This window comes from Astatotilapia calliptera, chromosome 1 (assembly GCF_964374335.1).
Source record: "Astatotilapia calliptera chromosome 1, fAstCal68.1, whole genome shotgun sequence".
Lineage (NCBI taxonomy): Eukaryota > Metazoa > Chordata > Actinopteri > Cichliformes > Cichlidae > Astatotilapia > Astatotilapia calliptera.
This window is the reverse complement of record NC_137422.1, coordinates 6798002-6824165: the sequence shown is the minus strand read 5'-3', so window position 1 is coordinate 6824165 and position 26164 is coordinate 6798002. Positions and strand designations below refer to the sequence as shown.

At 41.6% G+C, this 26164-nt stretch overlaps 2 protein-coding genes across 2 annotated transcripts in view; one reads left to right on the top strand and one right to left on the bottom strand.

Annotated features, from left to right (window-relative positions):
- Positions 1–1927: 1927 nt before the first annotated feature.
- On the top strand, positions 1928–5222 carry LOC113016363 (uncharacterized). Its single transcript, XM_026159147.2, has one exon. It carries the CDS (start codon positions 2237–2239, stop codon positions 4565–4567), a length of 2331 nt encoding a protein of 776 aa, XP_026014932.2. The 5' UTR covers positions 1928–2236; the 3' UTR covers positions 4568–5222.
- A 13505-nt stretch (positions 5223–18727) lies between these two features.
- Positions 18728–26164, bottom strand: part of otog (otogelin) — a 66287-nt gene continuing 58850 nt past the window's right edge. The window contains exons 49-53 of the mRNA XM_080304041.1: positions 25922–26026; positions 25017–25136; positions 24470–24515; positions 21213–21292; positions 18728–20824 (exon numbers count right to left, since the gene is read on the bottom strand). Of these exons, the coding sequence (XP_080160167.1) occupies positions 20624–20824; positions 21213–21292; positions 24470–24515; positions 25017–25136; positions 25922–26026 (552 nt within the window). The 3' untranslated portion in view covers positions 18728–20623. The remainder of the gene's footprint in view (positions 20825–21212; positions 21293–24469; positions 24516–25016; positions 25137–25921; positions 26027–26164) is intronic.

Here is a 26164-nt window from a genome sequence, read left to right as displayed (position 1 = left end):
ATTACGGCCACGTCTTCGGCCTTTGGCCAGGTTGCTTCATCCACGAACACCAGGATGTAAGGGGTCTCATGTCCTTCCAATGACATTATTCTCTAAAATAGAGTAAAGAACATAAAATCAGTCATACAGAAGAGTCGTATACTACAGTTAGACAATTACATGTTCTCCCCCACAGGTTCAATATACTACAGGCTACTACTTCAGTGGTTCTAAACTAGTGATAGGCCTATGAGGAAGTACTGCAGGGGTATTTGATAGAAAGGGGAGTGGGAAATACTGATGACTTACTGAGATGTTACAGTAAAACCTACAGTATTAGATAGATTTGATTGGGGGACAACAAAATAAGGATTGTAATGAGAATTGTATCATACAGTAAACTGCAGTTTTCTGTTGAAATTGTTGAAGTCAGATGATTCTGAAATCAGGTAAAGGAGGTATTGAAACCAAATAAGTGAACTACTGCTTACTGTGATTACAGGTAAGGTTACAATGAGAGACAACCAGTAACTGACTTACATTTACATACTGGTAGCGCAGCTCCTTTCACTCTGTCAGATTTCCTCTCAAATGGTACCCTGTAGATTGGTTTCATTGTCATCTGATGCTTCTTCAAAACCCGGTCTATTGTGGAGATGCTTATTGTGTTTATATTCTGGAATATATGATTGTCCTGAAGGATGGCATCACAGATATGCCTCAATGTGATAGCATCATTTGCCATCACCATGTTACAAATCTTTGTAGGTTTGGATGATGAAGGAGACTGTAGAGCGAGGCACATTAGGCTGCACTCGACGACCTGCCTCTGCCATTGTGAGGCCATGGTTTATGACATGGTCTATAATTGTGGCCCAAATTTCATTCGGGACAGCGCAGTGTCTTCGCGCTCCTCGGCCTCTTCCCCCTATTCCTCCACCACGCATTCTCAGGCCTCCTCCTCTTCCTTGAGGAAGAACTTCCCCTTGTCAGTTTGCTTGGCCTTGTCTATCCATGTTCAGAGATCGGACTAGCTCTGGTAAAGCTCTATATATCTGTGTTTGGCAGCACACAATCATGGAAAACACCTGTGTGTGACACTCCCCCTTCGTTAGTCTAGTTTCACCTGACTGTCAATGACTGTCATCAATTTATCAAATATTCATGGTATTATGTTCTTGACCAATTTTGACAATTGAACAGACAGTTGTGCATGCGAGTACTTATACAATGAAATCATGCTGACATGTTTAGGAGGGAATGATCATTAGACTGAGAATCAACTAAATAGTTTAGATCTACAAGATCTATTCATTTGGAAAATGTGCTAAATGTGGGCTAACTGTATAACTGTAGGCTACTTGTACTTAATCATTTGCAAATATGTACTGAGACAATTGAGACATGTACTTAGGCATTTGCCATTTGATAAAATGAATGAGAAATGCCATTCTGTTGTGAACATTTGCCAAGAGGTTTGGAGGTTTCTGTTATGACCCAGTGATGTGTTTGTTGGTGTTGTGCCTCCCACCGGAGGATGGTGGCGGTATTTTTCCTTTTTTCTCTCCTAGGAGGTGGACACCTGGGCGTGGCTGCTAGGTATCTGGGTGGAGTCTCTACACACCTTCCGACTGGATAATTGATGGACCACCTCCAGTACTTAACGTCCGGATGACAGTCACCTGGGAGTGCTGTTTGGAACCCCGTTGACTCGGTCACAGAGTTGTGTGTTGTGTCATTGTAGTGCAGGCTGGAGTATTCACGTGTACCTCTAGCCTTGCCATGTAAATAATTGTAAATAAGTTAACCAGTGGCGGTCACTTTTTTGTTCCTTTGCTGTATAACTTTCACTGTCGCAGCCTAGTAGGCGTGAGAAGCCGTTTTCTTTTGTTGAACAAGTTTTCTCCTGTTTTTCGTTAGATAGTTAGGTAAGTGACGTGTCTTTTGTTTTGGCTTCTTTTTATTTTGGTGTAGGGAAGACTAGGGATTGTTTTATAGGGAGTTTTGTTTATTGTTTTGGCATTGCTCACTGCTGATGTAAATAAATGGCTGCTTAAATACTTAAAAAAGGTGTCGTTGTTGGGGTTTGTGCGTGGGTGGGAAGTGAGTGGGGCAAACTATTTGTTACGTTTATTTACTTGCTGGGACCAGAACGTAACATATTGGGGGCTCGTCCCTTTGGTGGTTCTTTTTGTGGCTTGTTTTCTTGGTTGGCGGTTTTTTCTTGTGTGGGGGGTGTGTGTGTGTGTGTGTTAGGATGGAGTTTAAGTTGGAGGACTTCACTCTGAGCCCGTCTGCGGAGAAGTTGGACAGGTGTAAAAAGGCTGACCTCTTGCTTGTTGCTGAATTCTTTGATGTGACTGTGCCGTTGACTGCGAAGAAGAAAGAGCTTAGGGAGCTCCTGTGTGTCCAGTTGACGGACAGGGGGTTGTTTGGTGAGCCGGGTCCTGCAGGGGGGGTTGAGCTGGGGGCTGTTGCTGGTGTTTCTGCCCCACTGAAAAATCTCCCTTTTCCACCTAGCCCTTCTGTGGAGGAGCTGCGGTTAACGCTGCGCATTAAGGAGGTGGAGCTAAAGAAACAGCAGTTGGAGGTGGACGCTATGCACTTGAGGATCAGGGCTCTGGAGGTAGAGAGGGGAGCCTCTGTGTCTGCCAGTCCTCCTGTACCTCGGTTAGCCCCGCAGTCACCATCCCCGCAGGTACCCTCCCCGGAGTCATCATCCCCGCAGTCGCCATCTCCGCAGCCACCGGCCCCGATGCCAGGTGGTGGCTTTGATGTGAGTAAACACATCAAAATGGTGCCGGCGTTTCGGGAAACTGAGGTGGATTCGTATTTCACAGTGTTTGAACGTATCGCAGGTGCGCTGCACTGGCCAAAGGATGTGTGGTCTCTTTTACTCCAATGTAGATTGGTGGGGAAAGCTCAAGAGGTATGCACCGCTCTTTCTCTGGAGGACAGTTTTGACTATGATACGGTGAAGGCTGCTGTCCTGCGCGCTTACGAGCTTGTGCCAGAGGCTTACAGGCAGAGATTTAGGGATGGGAAAAAATCCGCCAACCAGACCTATGTGGAGTTTGCCAGAGAAAAGAAAACTCTGTTTGATAAGTGGTGTCATGCTACAGAAGTAAAAACCTTGGAAGACCTGCGTGAGTTGGTGACGTTAGAAGAGTTTAAAAATCAACTACCAGACACTGTGGTAACCTACTTAAACGAACAGAAGGTTACGACTCTCGCCGCTGCTGCTATACGGGCTGATGAGTTTGTGTTGACACATAAAGTGGTGTTTTCGGCTCCTGCTCACAGTTTTCCGTCTTCCGGTGGCCCGCCCCGATGGTCTCCAAGGGGCACCCGCCGTGCCATCCCCTCATCCGTTGAGAACCGCGTGTGTTTTTTTTGCCATGAGCAGGGACACCTTATTGCGGTTTGCCCTGCTCTGAAGAGAAAAGAAATGACCAGGGAGGGTACATCTCCTTCCCCAATAAACCTTCTACAGACAAACTCTCCTACTTGGGGGGAGGTGATGGCACCCGAAAATGATAAAGTAGATAAGGAGTTTAAGCCGTTTGTGTCAAACGGCTTTGTTTCCTTGATAGGAGAAGATCGGCGGACTCCTGTCAGTATTTTGCGAGACACTGGTGCGAAACAGTCGCTCATTCGTGAGGGGGTCTTACCGTTTTCAGCTCAATCCTGTTGTGGGGCGGATGTGTTAGCCTGGGGAGTTAGGATGTGTGTAATACGGGTTCCTTTACACTTGGTGCAGCTTTCGTCTCAGTTTTTGTCTGGTGAGGTTAAGCTTGGGGTGCGACCCCAGTTACCGGTTGCAGGTATTGACATCATCTTGGGAAACGATCTAGCTGGCGGCACAGTTTTTCCGTCGCCAGAAGTAGTCGATATACCACTTACAGATAACAGTGGTTTCGATCGTGCCACATCAAAGGCTGTTCAAACCGTCAGTGTAAAGATATTTAGGCAGAGGAGAGGTGCGAGTGGATCCCAGCAACAGCAGCAGCAGAATAGGAGGCAGCCCAAGGGGACGAGAAGAACAAATATTCAAACCACAAGGGTCGCTGAAGCCACCATGCAATCAGACCCAAGTAGATTCACTTTTCAGGACAGTCAGCAGCAAAATGCTGAAACCAGGCCACCTGCTAGAAAAAGACAAGGACCTCGACGGCATAGGGACCGCAGAAGAGGCCAGCTGATGGTGGCTAATGCTCCATCTCCCACCCTTAAATTTGACACAGACTTTGATTTTGATTCCTCCAACGCGCAATTCATTAAGGAGGCGCTTGAGAAGAAGTTACAGGAGGGGCTGAATCTAAAAGATGGGAATTCTGAGGGAAGGGAAAAGGAGGGGTTGCAGCTGAGTTCAGGGGAGGATCATTTTGGTCCAAAGTGCTACTATGACAAAGCAAAGTTTTTCTTTGACAACATCTCATCTGATAATGGGCTCAGACTGACGTGGGCAGGGGAGCGAAAGCGCAATCTGGAGACTTTTGGTGTCCCTGGGCGGTTCCTGAGGGGCCAAGGATTCAGAGGTGGACGCCAGTGTTTTGGGGGCGGGTGCAGTGCTCGTGCAGGAGGATGAAAATGGCATTGACCACCCAGTCGGTTTCTTTTCTAGAACATTTCTAAAACAGCAACCAGCGCCTCATGCGTTGGTCCTTACTCCTACAGGATTTCAACATTGAGATCCGAGATATAAGAGCTTAGAGAATATTATGGCTGATGCCCTCTCTAGGTCGTAAATCAAACATCTTTGTGTGGGGTTGGATGTTTGATTTTTTTTGGGTGGGGGAAACTGTTATGACCCAGTGATGTGTTTGTTGGTGTTGTGCCTCCCACCGGAGGATGGTGGCGGTATTTTTCCTTTTTTCTCTCCTAGGAGGTGGACACCTGGGCGTGGCTGCTAGGTATCTGGGTGGAGTCTCTACACACCTTCCGACTGGATAATTGATGGACCACCTCCAGTACTTAACGTCCGGATGACAGTCACCTGGGAGTGCTGTTTGGAACCCCGTTGACTCGGTCACAGAGTTGTGTGTTGTGTCATTGTAGTGCAGGCTGGAGTATTCACGTGTACCTCTAGCCTTGCCATGTAAATAATTGTAAATAAGTTAACCAGTGGCGGTCACTTTTTTGTTCCTTTGCTGTATAACTTTCACTGTCGCAGCCTAGTAGGCGTGAGAAGCCGTTTTCTTTTGTTGAACAAGTTTTCTCCTGTTTTTCGTTAGATAGTTAGGTAAGTGACGTGTCTTTTGTTTTGGCTTCTTTTTATTTTGGTGTAGGGAAGACTAGGGATTGTTTTATAGGGAGTTTTGTTTATTGTTTTGGCATTGCTCACTGCTGATGTAAATAAATGGCTGCTTAAATACTTAAAAAAGGTGTCGTTGTTGGGGTTTGTGCGTGGGTGGGAAGTGAGTGGGGCAAACTATTTGTTACGTTTATTTACTTGCTGGGACCAGAACGTAACATTTGTCCATGTTATTTTGAGAATATAATTTCGGTTTTAAGAAATGAGCCAAACCAATGGAGAAAAACTGTAATGCCTGAGGAGGTTTGGAACTCTGCAGGTACTGAGTCAGCAGAGTGTTGGCAACTTTTCTGATTTATATCTTTCTGTTATAAGGTAGCTTTGTACTAAATGTACTGGACTTATTTACACTAGAAATGGTGTGAGCAAATCGCTAACATGAAAACTGATTTACTGAGTTCCACTGCAGATGGAGAAAAAGTGCATATAGATAGATAGATAGATAGATAGATAGATAGATAGATAGATAGATAGATAGATAGATAGATAGATAGATAGATAGATAGATAGATAGATAGATAGATAGATAGATAGATAGATAGATAGATAGATACAAACTGCTGCTGCTACAATTCTGCCTTATAGTCTGATATTAAAGCTTATGAGTAAGGCTGATCTGACGCTATGCAGCTGGGACTGTGCCTGAAAGATTTAACATCTAAGCAAGCCGCCAAACAGATGCCTGGTCAGAGCCAAGTAGAAACTAGTTAGTACCGAGCTTTGAAGATGGGAGAGGCTGAATATTTGGCAGCAGTGTGAACATTTAAAGCCATGGACTAAAAAATAAACAAACAAAAATTTACATTGCTAGTTAACTTCTCACACACTCATTATACTCATTATACAGACTCATACTTAGACTGGCTATTTGTGCACAAATACATGCAAGTATACAAACAGTTAAGGCAATCCACTCACTTTGCATGGATTTTCTGTTTGTATCATCAGATAATAGAAATTTTTATTGAACAAGCCCTTTGAACAAGTCAGATAGAAACAAAGTGACTCATCTTTGACTATGTGATACTCATCTGATATTTTGGTGTTTCTGTGTTTCTGTGCTGAATGCTTTCTTGCAGAACTCCTCCCAAATTTCTCAAAATCCCCATCACGCATGTATGAGTTTGATGCCTGGGAAAAATACTCCTCATTACTTTGTCCAGTCTTACGCCATCAGCTTCTTCTAACACTGGATGTGTGGGAGGCATGCTGATGTGAACATGTAACATTACATGAAATATAATTAACTAACTACACCACCACTACTAACTCCACGGTGTTAAGTATTTTGATGCAGAAGAGCCTGGTATCAAAATGTAGACCTTCTTTATTGGCATTAAAAAAAATCATGCTGAACAAAAATGTGGATTTTAGCTTTAGATTGTGATGCTTAAGTGGAAATTGAGTCTTGAATCTTCTTTGTTATGAAGATTTCAAAATGTTAGGGGGAAAATGTGATGTTCTTTTTTTCATGTAACATTTACAAACATATTTCCTCCAATAAACATTATAATTTGTAACTGTTGTAATGCTCTCTCCTTAAGTTTTTTTTCAATAATTTTATCATTTGCATTTTGTTAAATTTGCACAAATTCAACCAGAATATTAACCTTAAAGAGTCTTACATCCTAAATCATAAACCCAATTTTTGTTAAGTTTCTTTCACTAAATTATATATATATTTTTTTTTTTAATTAAAAAAAAATTGTGGAGCATAACTAAATGTATTCTTAGCCTTTTGCTATCTGGCTCACAACTTACTTCAAAGTAAGTTTAAAAATGGGAAACTAGCACGTTTAAGAAACAGTTACCCCATAAAATGTATGTGTAAAAATCCGTTTGCCTTAATTGTTTATTTTCTGTAAAATAATTAATAATTAACCAGTTAATATTTAATCAATTAAGTAAGTGCTATTTCATCAGTACTATCTGATTAGCTTCCATGGAATAATTGTTTTTCCATGTTTTTCCATCTTCAATCTGGATTTTCCATGCTCTTTATGTTCATCTGCTGGCTGTTATACTGGATGTCTCACCTTATACGTACCCTTGTTATCACACTGGGAGCTCATGCCCCATCAGTTTTTACTATATAATATAAGTTGTGTTCAGTGACATACTGCTGTTGGAGTTGATTTCCAGTTTTTTAATTTATTTTGTGTTACAAAATGTGATGACTATATGCATACTTATAAAACTACAAAACAAAACTAGGAAAACTAAACTATATTTTCTTTATTCGTGTAAAGTGTGACGTTGTCAGCAGTGCATGTACTTGCTTAGTCTAGTAGCCATGAAAATAAAAAAAAGAAAAGAAAAGAAAAACACTGCTTAAATCAGCACACCGTCCTAACAGTTTTGTTTGTTGTGGCTGTTGTTTTTTCTTCCAAATGAAAAACAAACAAATGGTAAATCTTCACTTGTCGTCAGCATTGCCATCAAAGCTCAAACGAGGAAACCATGAGACCTCAATCTGATGGGACAAGTTGGGACACACACAACGGCCTGCCAAACCCGGATGTGGATTCCAGATGGAGCCCGAGGGAAACCCACAGATACACATAGCAGTTTTACAACTCTTGTTAACAGTAACAGCAAAGTGATTGTCGTCTGGCTTCTGAGAGGTTTCCCTCCTTCTGTCTTTCTTTTCAGTGGAGGGGAGACGCAACAGCTTCAGATCCCTGAAGGTCACGTAGACCTTCAAAGAAAGAAGTTGTCACCAAACAGCCTCTGAAATCATCCGTATATCAGCATAGTTAGGGGAAAGTGAGTCATGTCAAGCTGTCAAGCATATGGCAGGCAAAGCTGAAGAGCTATCACACTTTCACTTTATGCACTTGCACAAACACACTTTAACACACTTTTTGCCAATAAAGCAAAATGTGACAAATGGCTAAGTGAACATAGTGAATAAAAGACTTGCTTTTACCAGATTATAGTATAAATGGGAGTGTGGATGGTTTTCTGTCTATCTGTGTTAGTCCTGTGACAGACCTGTCCTAGGTGTACCCTGCTTCCTGCCCTGTGACAGCTGATAAAGGCATCAGGACCTGTGTGAACCAAGCAGCAGAAAATGGATGGGCAGACATCACATTGCACCCTTTTCCTGTTCTCTGATGCAAACAGAGAGTTGGACGATACTGGATGGAAATATACATTAATTTGCACAAAACTCAATCAAACATTTGTACAGAATCTCGACTTTATGACAGCAGGCTTTTTATCCTGCTCTAACCTTCATTTTTTTATTTGGTCTTATTTCTATTTAACTGACTGGAGTGAGGCATTTACAATTGGAAATGCTCATTTCTATGGTCCCAGAACCTTCAGCAGTCAAAGGAGATATCAATGCGAGTTCTGGTTATCGTTTCTGGAAGTTGCAAAAAGAAATCAAAAAGAGAGCATCAACGATTAACAGACTAGGACATATTTGGAAAAGAAAACAAACTTCTTTCATAATTACAGTTATATATATATATATATATATATATATATATATATATATATACACATACATATACATATATCCAGCAGCTGGATAGCGTAGTGGTTAAACTACACGCCTTTGGAACAGAGGATCGCAAGTTGGGGCGTCTGTATCCAGTAAGGGTCCTAAGGCTAGACCCCCTATGCTAAGCAAGCCTACCGCAGACATGAGCGAGACAGATAAATATGAAGGCATGCCGGCTCGGACGTCGCCCGGATCAACAAGGTCCGCGTCAGGTGTTGAGGAACCAGGGCACCCTGACGAAAAGTGGGCTACTGGAACAAGAAGGCATCGGTGGGCAAGGGACGAAAACAGGGCGTTGTTGGAATGCTACTACGCAAGTAACCCCGGCGGAAGGGGCTACATGAATAGGATGAGGGACCTATGGATTCTTCGATACCCAACATCCACAATGACGGCGAAACAACTAGTAGCTCAGTGTTCCAACATTCGAAAGAAGGGACTGCTCTCACAGCTAGAGATTGACAAGGTACAACACAAATGCTACGGCAAGGAGGAGTCAGGACGCCAGGTCAGGGGGGAGATATCATCACCCCCACCCGAGATTGGGTACATAGCCCCAAGTGCGATAGGAGAAGGATCGTTGAGTGCGAGAGGAACTGACCTGAAAAATAGGATCATGGCCAAGCTTGAAACCTGGATCCCCCGTAGCCGGTTACCAAGATTACGTGAAGTACCCTCAGAAGGTCTGCTAGATGATGTTAATGCAGCACTACGGGCAATACCTACAACCACGATTACCGACACTAACAAGCTGATCTACAATACAGCAGCAGTGATCAGTGAGATGCTTGGCTACAAGTTGAACAGCCACAAGGGGCAGTACCCTCCATGGAGAAGGAGGCTAGAGGGCAAGATCAAAGTAGCACGGAGGGAGGTTAGCCAACTAACAGAGTTGCAGAAAGGTGCGACAAATAAGGTGCCTAAGAAATACAGCAAGCTGTCCATACCTGAGGCCTTGGAAACTGCCAAGCAAAGACTCACAGCCTTGGCCAGCCGCTTGAGGAGGTACACCAGAGAGATAGAAGGCAGGAGAATAAACCAGCTGTTCTCCACAGAACCAGCAAAGGTGTACTCTCAGTGGCAAGGGAACAATAAGAGAACAGCACCACCAAGGCTGGAGACGGAGCAATACTGGAAGAGCCCATAACGGCAATGCTCAGTGGCTAGTGGATCTGAGGGCAGACCACAGCGACCTCCCTGAACAGGGTCCAGTAACCATCACAGTGGCAGATATCCAAGAAAGGGTCTCCAGTATGAAGAGTTGGACAGCACCAGGGCCCGACATGGTTCACGCCTACTGGCTGAAGAAGCTGACTGCACTCCACGAGCGTCTGGCAGCACAAATGAACCAGCTGCTAGTTAACGAGAGACACCCGGAATGGCTAACTGAAGGCCGGACGGTCCTGATCCCCAAGGACCCCAAGAAGGGACCGGTCCCCTCCAACTACCAACCAATAACCTGCCTCAGTACTACATGGAAGCTCCTGTCAGGCATCATATCGGCTAAGATGAACAGGCACATGGGTCAATACATGAGCGGGACACAGAAAGGAATTGGCAAGAATACCAGAGGTGCAAAACACCAGCTACTGGTAGACAGAACAATCAGCCGAGACTGCAAGACCAGACTGACCAACCTGTGCACTGCCTGGATTGATTACAAGAAGGCCTATGACTCAATGCCCCACAGCTGGATACTGGAATGCCTAGAATTGTACAAGATCAATGGGACCCTAAGAGCCTTCATCAGGAACTCAATGGGGATGTGGCGTACAACACTAGAGGCCAACTCCAAGCCCATAGCACAAGTTACCATCAAGTGCGGGATCTACCAAGGAGATGCTCTGTCCCCACTGCTGTTCTGCATAGGCCTGAACCCCCTCAGTGAGATCATTAACAAGACTGGCTACGGATACCGACTACGGAACGGAGCAGTTGTCAGCCACCTCCTGTACATGGATGACATCAAGCTGTATGCCAAGAGTGAACGAGACATCGATTCACTGATCCACACTACCAGGCTATACAGCAATGACATTGGAATGTCGTTCGGACTGGAGAAGTGTAGTCGGATGGTAACAAAGAGAGGGAAGGTAGTCAGAACTGAGGGGATTGAACTACCAGAAGGCAACATTGCAGACATAGAGGACAGTTACAAGTACCTGGGGATCCCGCAGGCAAATGGGAACCATGAAGAGGCCGCTAGAAAGGCTGCAACCACCAAGTACCTGCAGAGGGTCAGGCAAGTCCTGAGGAGTCAGCTGAATGGTAAGAACAAGATCCGGGCCATCAACACATACGCCCTGCCCGTGATCAGGTACCCTGCTGGGGTAATAGGCTGGCCAAAGGAGGAGATAGAAGCCACTGACATAAAGACAAGAAAGCTCCTGACCATGCATGGAGGGTTTCACCCCAAGTCCAGCACCCTGAGGCTGTACGCTAAGCGGAAGGAAGGGGGCCGGGGACTGGTGAGTGTCAGCACCACAGTCCAGGATGAGACAAGGAACATCCAAGAATACATTGGGAAGATGGCCCCACCTGACCGAGTGCTCAGTGAATACCTCGGGCAGCAGAAACCCAAGAAAGAGGAGGGAGACGAGGAACCATCATAGAAGGACAGGCCCCTGCACGGTATGTACCACCGGCAGATAGAGGAGGTGGCTGATATCCAGAAATCCTACCAGTGGCTGGACAAAGCTGGACTGAAAGACAGCACAGAGGCACTAATCATGGCAGCACAAGAACAAGCTCTGAGTACAAGATCCATAGAGGCTGGGGTCTATCACACCAGGCAAGACCCCAGGTGCAGGCTGTGTAAAGATGCCCCAGAGACAATCCAGCACATAACAGCAGGGTGCAAGATGCTAGCAGGCAAGGCATACATGGAACGCCATAACCAAGTGGCCGGCATAGTGTACAGGAACATCTGTGCCGAGTATAACCTAGAAGTCCCGAGGTCAAAATGGGAGATGCCCCCAAGGGTGGTGGAGAATGACCGAGCTAAGATCCTGTGGGACTTCCAGATACAGACGGACAAAATGGTGGTGGCTAACCAACCGGACATAGTGGTGGTAGACAAACAGAAGAAGACGGCCGTAGTGATCGATGTAGCGGTTCCGAATGACAGCAATATCAGGAAGAAGGAACACGAGAAGCTGGAGAAATACCAAGGGCTCAGAGAAGAGCTCGAGAGGATGTGGAGGGTGAAGGTAACGGTGGTCCCCGTGGTAATCGGAGCACTAGGTGCGGTGACTCCCAAGCTAGGCGAGTGGCTCCAGCAGATCCCGGGAATAACATCGGAGATCTCTGTCCAGAAGAGCGCAGTCCTGGGAACAGCTAAGATACTGCGCAGGACCCTCAAGCTCCCAGGCCTCTGGTAGCGGACCCGAGCTTGAAGGATAAACCGCCCGCAGGGGCGTGCTGGGTGTTTATCACAAGCTTCACACATGGCTTGAAGAAGGGAGACATGCTCATGGGGATGGTGATCATACACCTTCCACCTCCATGTAGAAAAGAATTCCTCAATTGGGTTGAGGAAAGGGGAATATGGTGGAAGATCATGGAAGGTCATGAAGCAAGGATGTGTTTGAAACCATTCCTGAACCAGCTGTGCATGGTGGAAGCTGACATTGTCCCACACAACAACATAGACGATGTCTTCTCCCTGACAGGCCTGCTCCAGTTCATTTAAAAAAAACTATCAGGTGTTCAGTGTTGTATGACCCTAGAACTGGTCTACAGCCTACCACACCATCTTCAGATATAGCTGCACACATTGAGATGTTCCCCCCACGTTGTCCAGGGACGTGGATGGTAACCCAATAAGGTTACGTCCTCTGTGTCTAGTTTTTGCCAGATTGAAACCGGCCTCATCAACAAAAATATACTTGTGATGATTCACAGCAGCGTCCAGCTCCATCAACCTCTGTTACAGTAATTGCATGCCAGTTTAGTGTTGTACCTGAATATATTCTGAACGCAGTTGTTTCACCTGGACATTGTTCCTCTCAAAAGGAACTTACAAATGACCAGACAACAATCAGTCAAGTTGAAAATCCATGGACATAATGAATGATTCATTGATTAAACATTAAGATCGGTTGAATTAAATGACAGAAAAATGTATTAAACTGAATAATAAGAGATGCAAATCAAAAATTTTATAGTGATAACATTATGAAAGGCAGTAACTGTGAATGAAACATTTATTTAGATGAAACACTTATTATGTGTAGTGAAAATGATATTTTGTCATTATGTGTATTGTACTAACACAATTGAAAATATGCTGAAATGTTTGAAAAAGGTGCACTTTTGATGATCTGTTGTGATATAAGTACTAAGAGTTTTGAAAATGTACCAATTGCTTGTGAAAACTGCGCCAAACCAATAAAAACAACCCTGTAAATTCAGCTCAATTCAATTTTTTCCAGAAAGGATGTCTTCACCTGAAGGCATCCTTAAGACAGCCTCATGGTGGTGTTAGGAGAATCCTAGAAATACGTTTAGCAGGATACAAAGTCAGTTTAAAATCATAACCAATAATGTCATGAGCATATTTCTTTTGCACTATTGCAAAACAGTTATACTCAGGGGACGGACTTGTCTGTGTGCCCTTGTGAGCACATCACTATATAAAATAGAGTCTGGTGTGTCACAGTCTTGTAAAATCAGTTCTCAGAAATGTTCTACTTGCTCATAAATACCATATCAGTGCGTTATTCTTCATGTAAACATAGGCCCTCCCACAGGCACCGTAAATGCTGTAGATGTTGTGTCATAATTGCTATAAGTATTCTGAGTGGGGTGCATACAGTAATTGACCATTGCAGGGACAGTGAGTGACACTGGCTGCAAGTTAACGTGCAGCAGCAGCTGCTGCATCTCATCTGATCTCCAGCTCCACTTACTCACGTTCAACTTCTCACTGCTCACTTAATCTGTGAGGAAAAAGAATGATGTTTTTAAACATTTAATGCACAAAAAAGTTTTTAAACAAGTTTTTTTAAGCACATAATTTTTCCAGAAAGTCTGCGTGGTATTGTGAAACACACTGAGTTATGATTCACCACTATTAAGAGGAAATGAGAGAAATGTGCATGTTTAACCGGTTGTTAGGAAGATTTTAGCTAGTTGAGGCTGACTTTTAATACCAAGACAACTCAGATTGTCTGTGCAGGTATTTCATCTTTGGTAATAAATAGTAAAGTTATAGTTAAACTTTAGTTAATTGTTGTTTTACCGAACTATGTCACTGTTCAGGAGCAATGAAACAATAATGAATTGTGCTTACTAACAGGTTCATAGTTGGATTGTAAATAAACCCATTAATATTATTTAGATAATTAACCTTTAGATAATTATTTAGTAATTTCCTAATTACTGCTTAGTTTTACTTTCACTATCACTAGCTGGTTAGGAAAGGACTGTGGTTTGGGTTAAGGCACTAACACTGCATAGTGAGTGATGAGGCACTGTTGCTGCAACACGTGCATTACTAACACTAAAGGACGCTTTGTGTAGATCTATGGAAGGCCAGTAGCTTTAACTACACAGCAATATTTAATGCTATGGAAATGATAAAGTTTAAAGTTTAAATGATTAGCAATTAAACATTTGTGACAATATCATAGTAACAGGCCCTGTGGTGGATATAATGTTATGTGCGCAGGTGTCAACAGTGTAGTGTTATTGTCACTTATAAGCTGATATAAAACATAAGGCACCAACAGATTGGTAAAATAGTGATATCTTACTTAAAAGAAGAAATCATTCACACAAACTGTAACTCTTCCACTCGTCATGTGCTTTAGTCACAAGAACACATCAGCTCTTCTTCTTCTGTCTTTGTTTATCTCAGAGGTTAAAGGTCAAAGCGGTTCAACCTGCTCTCTCTATCTGTTTTCCCGTTGTGACAAAGCCATCCAGCCACTTCCTGAAGAGGGGACAAATGTCCAGCCCCCCACTCCCCCTCTGGGCCCAGACATCGCTGATATCTGGCCTCGTGATCAGCAGCTCTGTCGTGGGGATGTTTGAGGTAAGCAACCCCTGGGCTGGATGTAAACCAGAGCAAAGCTGCTCTCCGTGCAAAGGCGCGGGATTAAAAGAAGCACTAAATGTTGATAGCACTGATGTATTTTATGAGCTTTTGGCCTCAACCAGTAAGGAATGAATGGGCTAACCAACATGTCAAAGTCGAAATCTGTTCTTTTATTTACAGTTTAAAAGAAAATAAATAAATAAAAGAAAATCAACACCCTTTCATTATACACAATCAGCCAGCTATAAGTTTGTTTCATGTTATATGCCCCTCCTGATATTATTTGGTGAATAAATAATGTTGCCAAGAACTGAAGCTTCATGTGTCACAATCTTTGGAGCATGGATACAGAATTCCTTGGAATGTGATATTCCAAGGAATTCTCAGTGAGATCGCTTTAGTCACTGTATACGATAAAGCGCATCAGATTACTATAATGCACAGTACGTGCTCGTGTTCAGGATTCAGCTTGTGCACTGGAAAACAGCACAACAGAGAGACATGAGGAAGGTCCAGCAGAGTGTTAGTGAAAACATAAGAACATAATGAGGGAGTAGCCTAAAACAATTTAAAAGAAAATTCAGGAATTTTAAAAAGTTTTTCAATGTGGCTGGCTTCTGCTCCGCGGCTGCTGAGTGACCCCTCATCTGGTACTCTCCTCAGCTCTTTCTGGGATTACACCCTTTTTGGCTCCTACCTCAAAGCACACTGTGTTCTGTTGATCTTATGTGCTGCACAATAATGTTTAATATTTAGTATTTACTGTCATATTCCCATATATCATTGTGATGTTGTTTATTCTATTACTCTCGTTTTCTTCTGCTTGTTTTCTTTTTTCTTTCTCAACAGGTGATCCAGGTGATCGATATATGTATTTTTTTTCTCTGCTTATTCTGTTGGTTTTTGTTTTTTGCCCTTCTCCCCCGTCCCTCTTCTCAGCTGTTTTTCTTTCCCTCTTTCTTTCTCCCCTTCTTTCCCCCAGTCAAGTCTGTCCCGTATTCAGCAAGTGAAAATAAAATAAACAATAAAAGGTGAATCAAATGGACCATTACAAGGCTGGGATGGTCCATTTGGTAAAGTAAATCCGTTGGGCATCTTTCTTCGCCTTTAGACAATAATTCTGATGGCAAAAGAGCCAAACGGGACAGGCAAAACAAAAAACAAAAAAAAAAAGGTTTTTCAATGTGTTCCGATTCCAAGTCTTACATGGGGTTTTTACATGTTTTTGGAAGTATCAGCACTTGTTAAACATAAGTATTTCATCTGAAGTGAATACAGCTTACATTTTAGTTAGTAAATTTTTAAAAGATTATATATACCCTTCTGTCTGATCAGCTGAATATCCCAAATTAATCAGTAGAATATAGAAAAATCTCAGCGATAATCAAAGCAAGCGAAATGGATCAGAAACTGCAGTTAATATGATATAATACTCAAATGCAAACTGTACATGTACTACACCATGCCTGATGTTATTCTCACTAACCTGTTTTTGCTGCTGTTAGTGATGGACACCATGATTTTGTGTACACCCACACACACACACACACACATGTTGGGTATTCATATGGACATCTAATTGATAATGTTTCCCTTAACCCTAACCATCAAAAATGAATGCCTAACCTTTACCCTTACCCTAACCACAACCTAATTATAACCCTGACACTAAAACCACATTGTGAGTCTCAAAAATGCCTTCAAAGTTGTGGGGACCAGGATTTTAGTCTGTTGGTCCCCACAAGTATAGTAAACTTCCAATTTTTGGTCCATACAAAGTTATGAATACACACCCACATACGCACACTTGGAGAGAGAGATCACATTTCTATCAATGGGGACTCACTGTAACCTAAAACCAAGTCTCCACCCAAAAATGTTTTACATTACAGGGACTTTCTATTAGTGCACATGAAACAAGAGGCAAATCACGAGATCACCGTACTTTAAGTAAAATAAGTATACACAGCCGCAGACACACACTAATGCTATGTGTGTTTCTGCAGCTGCTTTGAGCTTGTCAAGCTGACAGTCACTGTACGCCTGATCGCATTTTTCACTGACTGGGGCTCTGCTGAGGACCTTGGTGCAGAGCTGGGAACAATATGATGAGCACTCATAGGTATTTCTGTGGCCATGTGGATGACACGTAATCTACTGTGTTAGTGTTTACTATTTTCTGTATGCTCTAATTACTATTTTTAAAAAGAGTTCAAGCTTTTTGTAGCTGGGAAAACTCAACATTTAAAGGCAGTAAATAACAATAAATTATGAATTTGGCAATTTAACAATTTAGAGTAAGCTGTTAATAAACTTTTTGTTTTAGTTCATTTACTTCAAGCTTTCTTGTGCTAACAGACGTTTAAGTTAAAGTAATGCACATATAAGCTAAGCGCTGCATCCACAGGAAACTCTTTGCAAACAAACAGTGATTCTCTTTTTTGGGGGATACGACTCACTTAATACTGTTAACCCTAGAGGATTTAAAGTTTAAAGGAAACACAACTGCACAGTAAAAAAAATAAAGATATTGTTGAAAAGTGATAGCAGCCCCTCAGATCTTCTATGTATTTATGCCCCTACTGTGCACAACATAATGTAGTATGCTCTACATCATCACTAAATCAGTATTTGCTATAATTTATTTGTTATAAGCTGAAGGCCAGACAAGTACTTTTCTTTGTCATCTCTACAGATGAACTGTTGGCTGGTGTGTTGCTGAGAAATTAAACAGAATGGGACTTCATCCAGAAATCTGGCAATAGCAAGCTGAACACTACCCCTGAAACCAAGTTAAGTTCAGATACTTTCCAGAAAGCATACTCAGTCAGCACTATTTAGTGCTGCAGATACCAGCTTGGCACTGCTTATCAGTTACATGTTTGGTGATGTCAGTGACTATTTTCAGCTGCCATCCAGCCAGCTGGACGTCGGCAGTCGTCAGCAGCTGCGTCACTGCAGGTCTCGTCAGATGATCACTATGTGCCCTTCTCAGATCCTTACGCGAGAAGTGTGGCTCACTAAAATCAGGTCAGTTATGACTGTGGACCAATTCATTTGGTGATGTCTCTTTATCCTGGGGCGATCGTGGCTCAAGTGTTGGCAGTTCGTCTTCTAACAAGGTTGCCGGTTTGAGCCCCGGACAGTCTCGGTCGTTGTAGCTACAATGTAGCTTGCCATCACCAGTGTGTGGATGACTGAATGTGCAAAGCGCTTTGGGTTCCTTAGGGACTAGTAAAGCAGGCCATTTACCATATCCTCTGTTATCCCTGATCATATTTTGTCTCGCACACAGCGTTCATTCACAGGTCACTATCGCTCTTAATAGAGCCACCCTGGGCCTGATGAGGCTACATTTGTTGGCCTTTGGCCACTACAGGGCAGGACAAGAATAAAATCAGCTCTTCTGCACGGCATCTGGTTAGAAAAAAATCAGAGCAACGTCTCTTTTCAAAGGACACCTTTAATGAAAATGCAAATGTACATTTGTATGATACAAATCCTCTTTAACTTGAACATCCAGGTGAGTCTGTGGGAAACACGTTAAAAATTTAGTCCACAAAACACATCTCCTAACATTTTCACCGCTTTCACTATGTAATCGGAGTAAAATCAAATGAAAGTCTGGGATTCAGTTGAGTAGGCTTGTTCTTCAAATGGGCCGAAAGCATTTCCTACTGTTCTTGTCCATTTCACTGGAACAGCTGCGCCCTATCAAACTCCAATAAATAAATAAAGTGCTCCACATACAGCTGGATTTAGATCGGTTAATACACCTCACTAATGTTGATTGAATATATTTCACATCACTGAATATACAGTTTATTGTTATCTTTCTAAAAGTCAAATATCTAAACAGTTCATATTGCAAATTATTATGAAGCTAGTAATTTAAATTATTTACAAAAAAGAAGGCACAGCATTATGGGTAAAATATGAATCTGATAATGGTGACGGATTGCACTGAGCTGAGGACATGTTCTTATTTCCCGATTATCCACATTCCCACTTCTTTAAATGCCCACTACTTCCAGTCATCACAAGCACGCTAAGACAGAACAAGCTCAGAAAAGACCTTTCCCCTCACTGAACACGTTCTTCTCTCTAGACTGGTGGGGAGGTGGCAGTACAGACACAAAAGCAGAAAGTTTCACCCTGCACAGCATAATTTTAAAGGTACCAGCTTCTCGTTACATTAGCACATTTGTGTATCTGTGAAATAACCACTTACGTTAAAAGGACGTAAGTGATTTTGGTTTTAAGAACTGACTCCTGGGCAGGCCTGGGAAGAACTGCCAGTATTGCTGCATTAAACAATGCTGTAAATAGAAAAAAAGAGCCTTTCTGATGTGCTTCTACTACAAGTGATGGCCAAGTTTGAATGCCATAGAAAATACAATTCAATATTTAAAATATTAAAAACTGTAATGCAAACCAGTCAAGTTAGCAACTGCATCAGGCTCGTTACTCTTCTTTATTCACCATGTAATAAGTCACACAATTATCAGCATCCTCACATAATTAATACAGGAAACTATTTGTCTTGGTGAGGAAATGTGGTCTCTTACTTTCAGTAGTGATCTATTGCACAACTTTTAGACACATTGGGGGGGGGGGGGGGGGGGGGGGGAGTCTAGAAAGGGAAAAATCCTCTGGCAAATGAGAGAAACATTATTTAAAGGAGTCACAAGGCAAATATTTACTCATTTTATTTTCTCAGTGGATCGTTTGCTTAGATTTCTTGTTAGGTTTTTGATTGCTGGACAAAACAAAAGTGATGAAAATACCTTGAGCTCTAAGGTCGTGACGGGGTTTTCTTTTTATCATATTCTCATATTGCATAGACTGAGTATCTAATTAATGATGGAAATCCTCACATTTAAAACTTTTGCCCTAGAAATACTTGACTTGGGCACTGATAAACAGCAGAAAATGAATGGATAATGAATCGATGGAATGGGTTTTTAATTTCTAAATGCCTTGGTCCACAAATGCCTTGGTCTGAAATTACACAAAAAAGCATAATTTTAACTAAAGCTACTACCAACCACAGGCTAGGAAAAAGGTTATATCCTTTACAAACTTCAATAAGTTAAAATCAGTGCTTTTAGAGACCTGCCATTGATTGACTTTTTAATAGGGAGTATTTATTGGCCAGCAGAGCTCAATTCACTGCAACAAAAGAAAAAAGCAAATCAAGAAAACATCTTTGTCAGTCTGATAACACATGCAATGGAAACAACACAACTAAACACAGCAACAAACCTATTTTTGTTCAGAAAAAGGCTGTCCTCCTTTACTTAAACTGAAAGCAGATTAGAAAGGGATTTTTAACGGACAGTTTAAACAAGATGAATGATTATAGTAATATGAGTCAGTGCTCATAACATTTCTTTTAGTTCAACTTGATAATTTAATGAATAGTAAAAAGAAAAAAATGTTTTGAGATTGAAGGTGCTTCCTTCCTTCCAGCTTGTGTGCTTTGCAGCTACCGGCTAAGGAAGGAGACCTGCTTGTCTGTCCTGCAGTTACCACCTCCCTGCCAGCAGAGGCAGCAAAACGACTTCTGTGATCATTTACTACCAACATAGCCACTTATACAATCTCCATAAATCATGCTGAACCTGCTAATCATAGCTCAGTATCCATCTTGCCCAAAATCATAAAATAACACAGCTGACATTTATTCTTCTGTATCTTGTGAGTTTAAATCATGTAGCTCTGAACACACAGTGTATGTGTGTTTGTATTTGCATGTGAGTGTGGGGATGCACTATGTTTAGGACCACTGGCATGAGCAGTCAGTGGGCTCCTGGATAGTGTAGCTGACCCAGGTTGAGTTGCTGCTGCAGTAAAGCTGCACAGAGCGCCGCTGCAGACCAGTCTCTCTGCAGCACTTGCAGAAGCGAGCGTACGTATTGATGTTATAGTTGTAGATGCTGGCAGAAGGACACTTTCCATCGCACGACACGATGTTCACCTGAAAATGGAAGGGCAGATGTCTTTCATGTAGAAGGAGCAGACAGAAGGCCATCAAATAAATGCACAAATAAACTTTGGGAGGGAGAGGCAGCCATGTTAAGCTTAAACATGAGCAATATCAAAAACTATAAACACCAAATACTGAAAATTGAAATAACTCCTGTTGATGGCTGCAAAAAATTTGGTGTTAACTATTCAGATGGTGCACATCAAATAATCTCCTGGAGAAATCATGACCACCACAGCTTCCAGAATACTTTGAGCCAGCCAATGGCATTGCTGCACTTGCATGAACGAAAACTCTACACACACTGCAAGAAATGCACAGTTAAAATAGGATGCTAATAACAAGCTGCAACCACAGAAAGTCAGACATGAGTGTTTACCGGTCTGTTGCTGCGGCAGTCATTCTTCCTGATGGTCATCCTCACTGTCACCTTCTGACATGACTTTCCGTCTTCTTTGCCTGTTCACACAACAAGCCAGAAGGAATTCATTGGAATGAAGGTAAAAAATACTCATAAGATAATAAGGATGTGAACAAACACCAGGAATTGGGAGGATGAGGACAGAGGAAGGAAGGCGATCAAGAGCCCTGAGAAGCTCAGAAGCTGTTGATCATGCAGAAGTAGTTTAGCCATACATAACCTGAAAGGAATAAAACCGAGGGTGTGTGTATAAGAACTTTGCAGCTAAAAGCATTAATGAGAAAACTTTCCACTCAGGGAGAAATGATCAATGAGACTCAGCATAAACATTCAAAACTGCTGGAAGGATAAAATCTGTCATACATTTATTCTCAACATAAATTAGCTTCGACTAAAAACAAAATAAACTGATGTTTAAACAAATACAACAAAGACAGAAACACGAACAAAACATGAAATCTGCCATCAACACACATAGCATTAAATTAAGATGTTATGAGTGCCATTTAGTTTTCTCAGAATAAATCTCAGGACACTTTCTCTACCGCTTTGACTGTCGCCTGTGTTATTAAAGGTCTTAAGGACATTTATTGTCTTTTGAATTTTTAGTTTTAAACCATTTTCACTGTGTTGAGTGGATTAAAGCCAAATTTGTCAAAGAATCTTTTTTTAACTTTTTTTTTTTAATTGTGGTGTAAATTCATTAAATTAGCCTAAAATGGCTAAGCTACAGCAATGCATCCACCTTTATGCCTTTGGACAAAAATTGTCCCATTGAAACCCATTATAAACGCTATTTTTCACGCCAGAAAAATTAAGGTTTAAGGGATCGTCAGGTTTCCACCTTAGGTTTTGTTTTTAACTAGAGACCTTATAGTTGTAATTTTTTTATTTGTCCACCGAGTGGCGCCCTTGCTTCACATTTGACCTCTGCTCGAAAACAGCGGGCTGCAGAACTGAACTGCGGGAAAGGAAGTCTGATTTCCGGCTTGCATCACCGGCTATGCCCGCTGATCGGGCGAGACCAATCCACCCTCTCACCGACGTGAGAGGGTGGATTTTTTTTTTTCAATCAACAGGAAATGACGTATTTGTTGTCACGTGGTATGGATGTGTCTGCTGGAGAAAGGAGTCCCACGCAACATGCCCCGGTTCTTCGTCGCAACTTACCCCGGGAAGAGGCACTAATTTCGGCCTAGAGGACCAGCATTGACCGCCTGGAGACTATTTTCGGTTCCGGAAATTTTTTTTTAAAGTAGATCGAAATTAATTTTGGTGCCGATCTTTGGACCATCTAAAGGCCTAATTATATTAACTATCAAATATTACTTCAAATGTTTTTTTTGGAAAATATTTAGTTTTTTAGGTTTTTTTTTAGTTTTTTTGTAATACAACTGGGATTTAAAGGGTTAAAACAACGAAAATATAATTAAAACTTTATATGAATATTTCAGGGAGAAGTAGTTTTAAAAGACTGACCAATTTAAAGTGAAAAAAAAAATTTAATATTTAATATTTTTATTGCACTTTTGGGGAATTTGCATTTTTCATGGATTTTTTTAATGTGCTCCTGCAAAAAAAATAATGGCAGGTCAAAATTCATTTTGGTGCCAATCTTTTGTCCATCTGAAGGCCTAATTATAATAACAATCAAATATTACTTCAAATGGTTTTTTTTGAAAATATTTAGTTTTTTTGTTTTTTGGGGCTAAAAAAACAGGGTGCTCATGTAATGAAACTGGTATTTAAAGGGTTAAAACAACGAAAATATAATTAAAACTTTATATAAATATTTCAGGGAGAAATAGTTTTAAAAGACTGACCAATTTAAAGTGAAAAAAAATATGAATATATAAAGTTTTTATAGCACTTTTTGGGGAATGGACATTTATTGTCGTTAAGCACAAAGGTGGATGCATTTTTAAGACGCCTCCAGGTGTTAAGCTGTTGTGTCATTGATCTGGACTAAATGTGTGTTAGTTTGTTTGAAGCTACTCTCTGTAAACTTACATAGATAACTCAATTGAACTCATCTTATTGTTTATTTTAAGATTTTATTGTAAAACCAAATATTTTGTACCCCTAATCCTGCCACCCTAAAAATGAATTACTGCTTTTTTGTTTGCACAGATGATACTACTAAAAGGATGAAATGCCACACACAGAAGATTCTGTTTCCCACACAGCTCCCTTTGGAGGGCTGCAGCTATAGTGCAGCAGCATGCAAATCTTCAGCAGTTCAATGAAAAAAAGACCCGCAGCACTCCCAGCATCATCCCACTTCACTATCTAGTGACACATGCAGATATCTAAGCCCGACTACTGGGCCACTACCAACAGTACATTGTTGGCAATCAACAATGCACTGCCCAAACAGTGCTAAATGGGGAAAAAGTTTATTTGTTGTGTACATGTACACATGGGATCAAGGGGGGGGGGGGGGGGGGGTGTCTGTCCTCTCAAGTGTGATGTCATTTTTCATGTAAACCAATTAGACTAGACAATTGGACAGCATATTTTCTAAAGCCAAGTGAGGTAGAAAGCAAAGAGGAAGCTACATCAATTATGTTTTTTTCCACATGGACTTGGAGTGAGACAACAGATGAGAGGACTTTTCTGCAGAGGGGAGTAGGTGTCAGTCAGACTTTGGGGTTTCCTGTGTGTGTTCTGTTTTTTTTCTTAGAGGGAGTACATTGTTGAATATCAACAATGGCACTGGTAAGCCTTGTTGTTTGGTACCTCTTTCACAGTTTGTGTTAACTGTGGGAGTCAGGGGGCTAACAGGGAAAGGGAAGAGAGGGAATCCAGTACCTGGTGGGATTGGTACACGATGGTAAGCTGCAGCACATAAACCATAAACCCACTTGTATGTCTTCAGTTGCTTTTCAGTGACAAGAGCTTTAATCATTTGGCATTTTAGAGCAAGTCTGTCATTATTTGTACTGATGACACAGAGTTCACTGAAAAGCACACTGACAGTTTTCTAATGTAAATAAACAGAAGACAAATGTAACGGAAAACAGCAGCTGGGATCCAGACGTGAGCCAATTCAGACAATGTGACTGAGGATTTTAGACTGAAACGAGCAAACTGAAGGGCAAACATGTCGGAAACATGTTGAGCGGCAGATGAAGGCGCTCTTCAGTGTCAGCTGCAGGCTACAGCTCTACGCTAACTACACAACTGCTGTTGTGATGCTCTCATTAGATACTCACACGTCTTGCAGCATCCATCCATGTAACTTACAACAGTTCCACCGATCTGAGTGCAGACGAGAGTCACAACGTTAACACAAACACAGAAAAATGTATTTTTCCTCCACAGTTTGGCCAGCACAGATTCTGAACTTTGATATTCTTCAGCTAAACTTTTGTGTAACTACTGAACATGCCGTGGATTTGTTAATCAAACTTTTTAAGTGAGCTACCATTATTCTATAGAAAAAAGTCATCTTGCAGTCTTGCAGTAGTTATAACTACTTTGAGCCTGCTTAAACTTAAATTTAATATGGATCAGCCTGGCTGTCTGTTTGAGAATCACCTTTTTACATCATTATCACACAGCAAAATGTTTTTGATGAAAAAAAAAAAAAGATTAAAAAGAAATTAAAAAGATTAAAACTGCAAGATTTCCCTTCCAAAGGATACATTGACAAATTATAATCAGTCAGTATCTTTTATCTATTTGAAGAAAGAGATGTCTCTTTGAATGTGTGTTGTGTGTGTGCACGCGTGCGTGCGTGGGTGTGCCCTGCATGCTGACCTTTACACACTCTGTTTCATTGAAGGGAGGGCAGCTGAAGGAGTAGGAGATGAGTGTGGGCCCAGCCACAGTGTCTGTGCAGTCAAACTTCATGCAGTTTGATACCCAGGATCTTCCCGGCTGAAAAGCATTGACAACATCAGCAACTGAACTACAGTGAGCAACTTAATTTGACTTGGAAAGAGATTGGTGACGTATGATCAGCCTTCTTACTTTGTGTGAGTCCGCCTGAGATCATTTTTAAATCAAAGCTGGACAAAGTTAGGACTAAGGCCAACTTGACTATACTGTCAAATCACCATCGACTAATTAAACTAACAGTAATCAATTTCAAAGATAAGAAAAAATATACAATAATAAATATTGTGTTAAACTTTACCATGATTGTGTTGCTGAGGTTAAACAAAAAACTACATAATATGCCAGCTAGCTAATAAGCTAGCTTTGCTAACTTCAACTCAGTTCCCACCAGCAGACCAAAGTGTTACACAAGTACACATCAAGACTGAAGAATAATGTAAAAGACTGTTTGTATAATATTGTGGCATGTTGGGAGCAGCTAGTTATCTCCCATCATGCCTCGGGTTGTGTTCCCATTCAAGACGATTAAACTGTGTATTTGCATTTGTTATGGCTAAGTAATTCATATGACCGTTCCTGTTCACTGATAGATGTTGTTTTGATAGAAAGACATGTTACACCATGAGTGAGTTCATGTGCGAGCACAGTGTAGCATGGGGAACTGTTCAATAAAGAGCTCCCCCTTCCTGCTTGGGGTGGAATAACAGACTCAATCTCTGCGTGGGTCCTTTCTTGTTAAGATCCCTCAGTTCGCCACAATATAGTGTGTATGTTAAAATAGTTTTTTATTTGGATGCAAAATGTTGCTGAACATCTTTTCCTACCTTATAGAGACCTGTTGTTCCATTCTCATGCTCATAGATGCAGGAAATATTCTTACAGATTCCGCAGCACGTCGACTGGTCTTTGGGAGGCACGTAGATCTGATTCTGAAAAACAAACATGATTACTTTCCTTTTCATTTAAAATACTGTGACAGTGAGCTTTAATGAGTCAATGATCATAACCACTTATCCAAAGATTAACTGTGACAGTTCAAACAAAATTAAAAGCTTCTAGATTCGTGC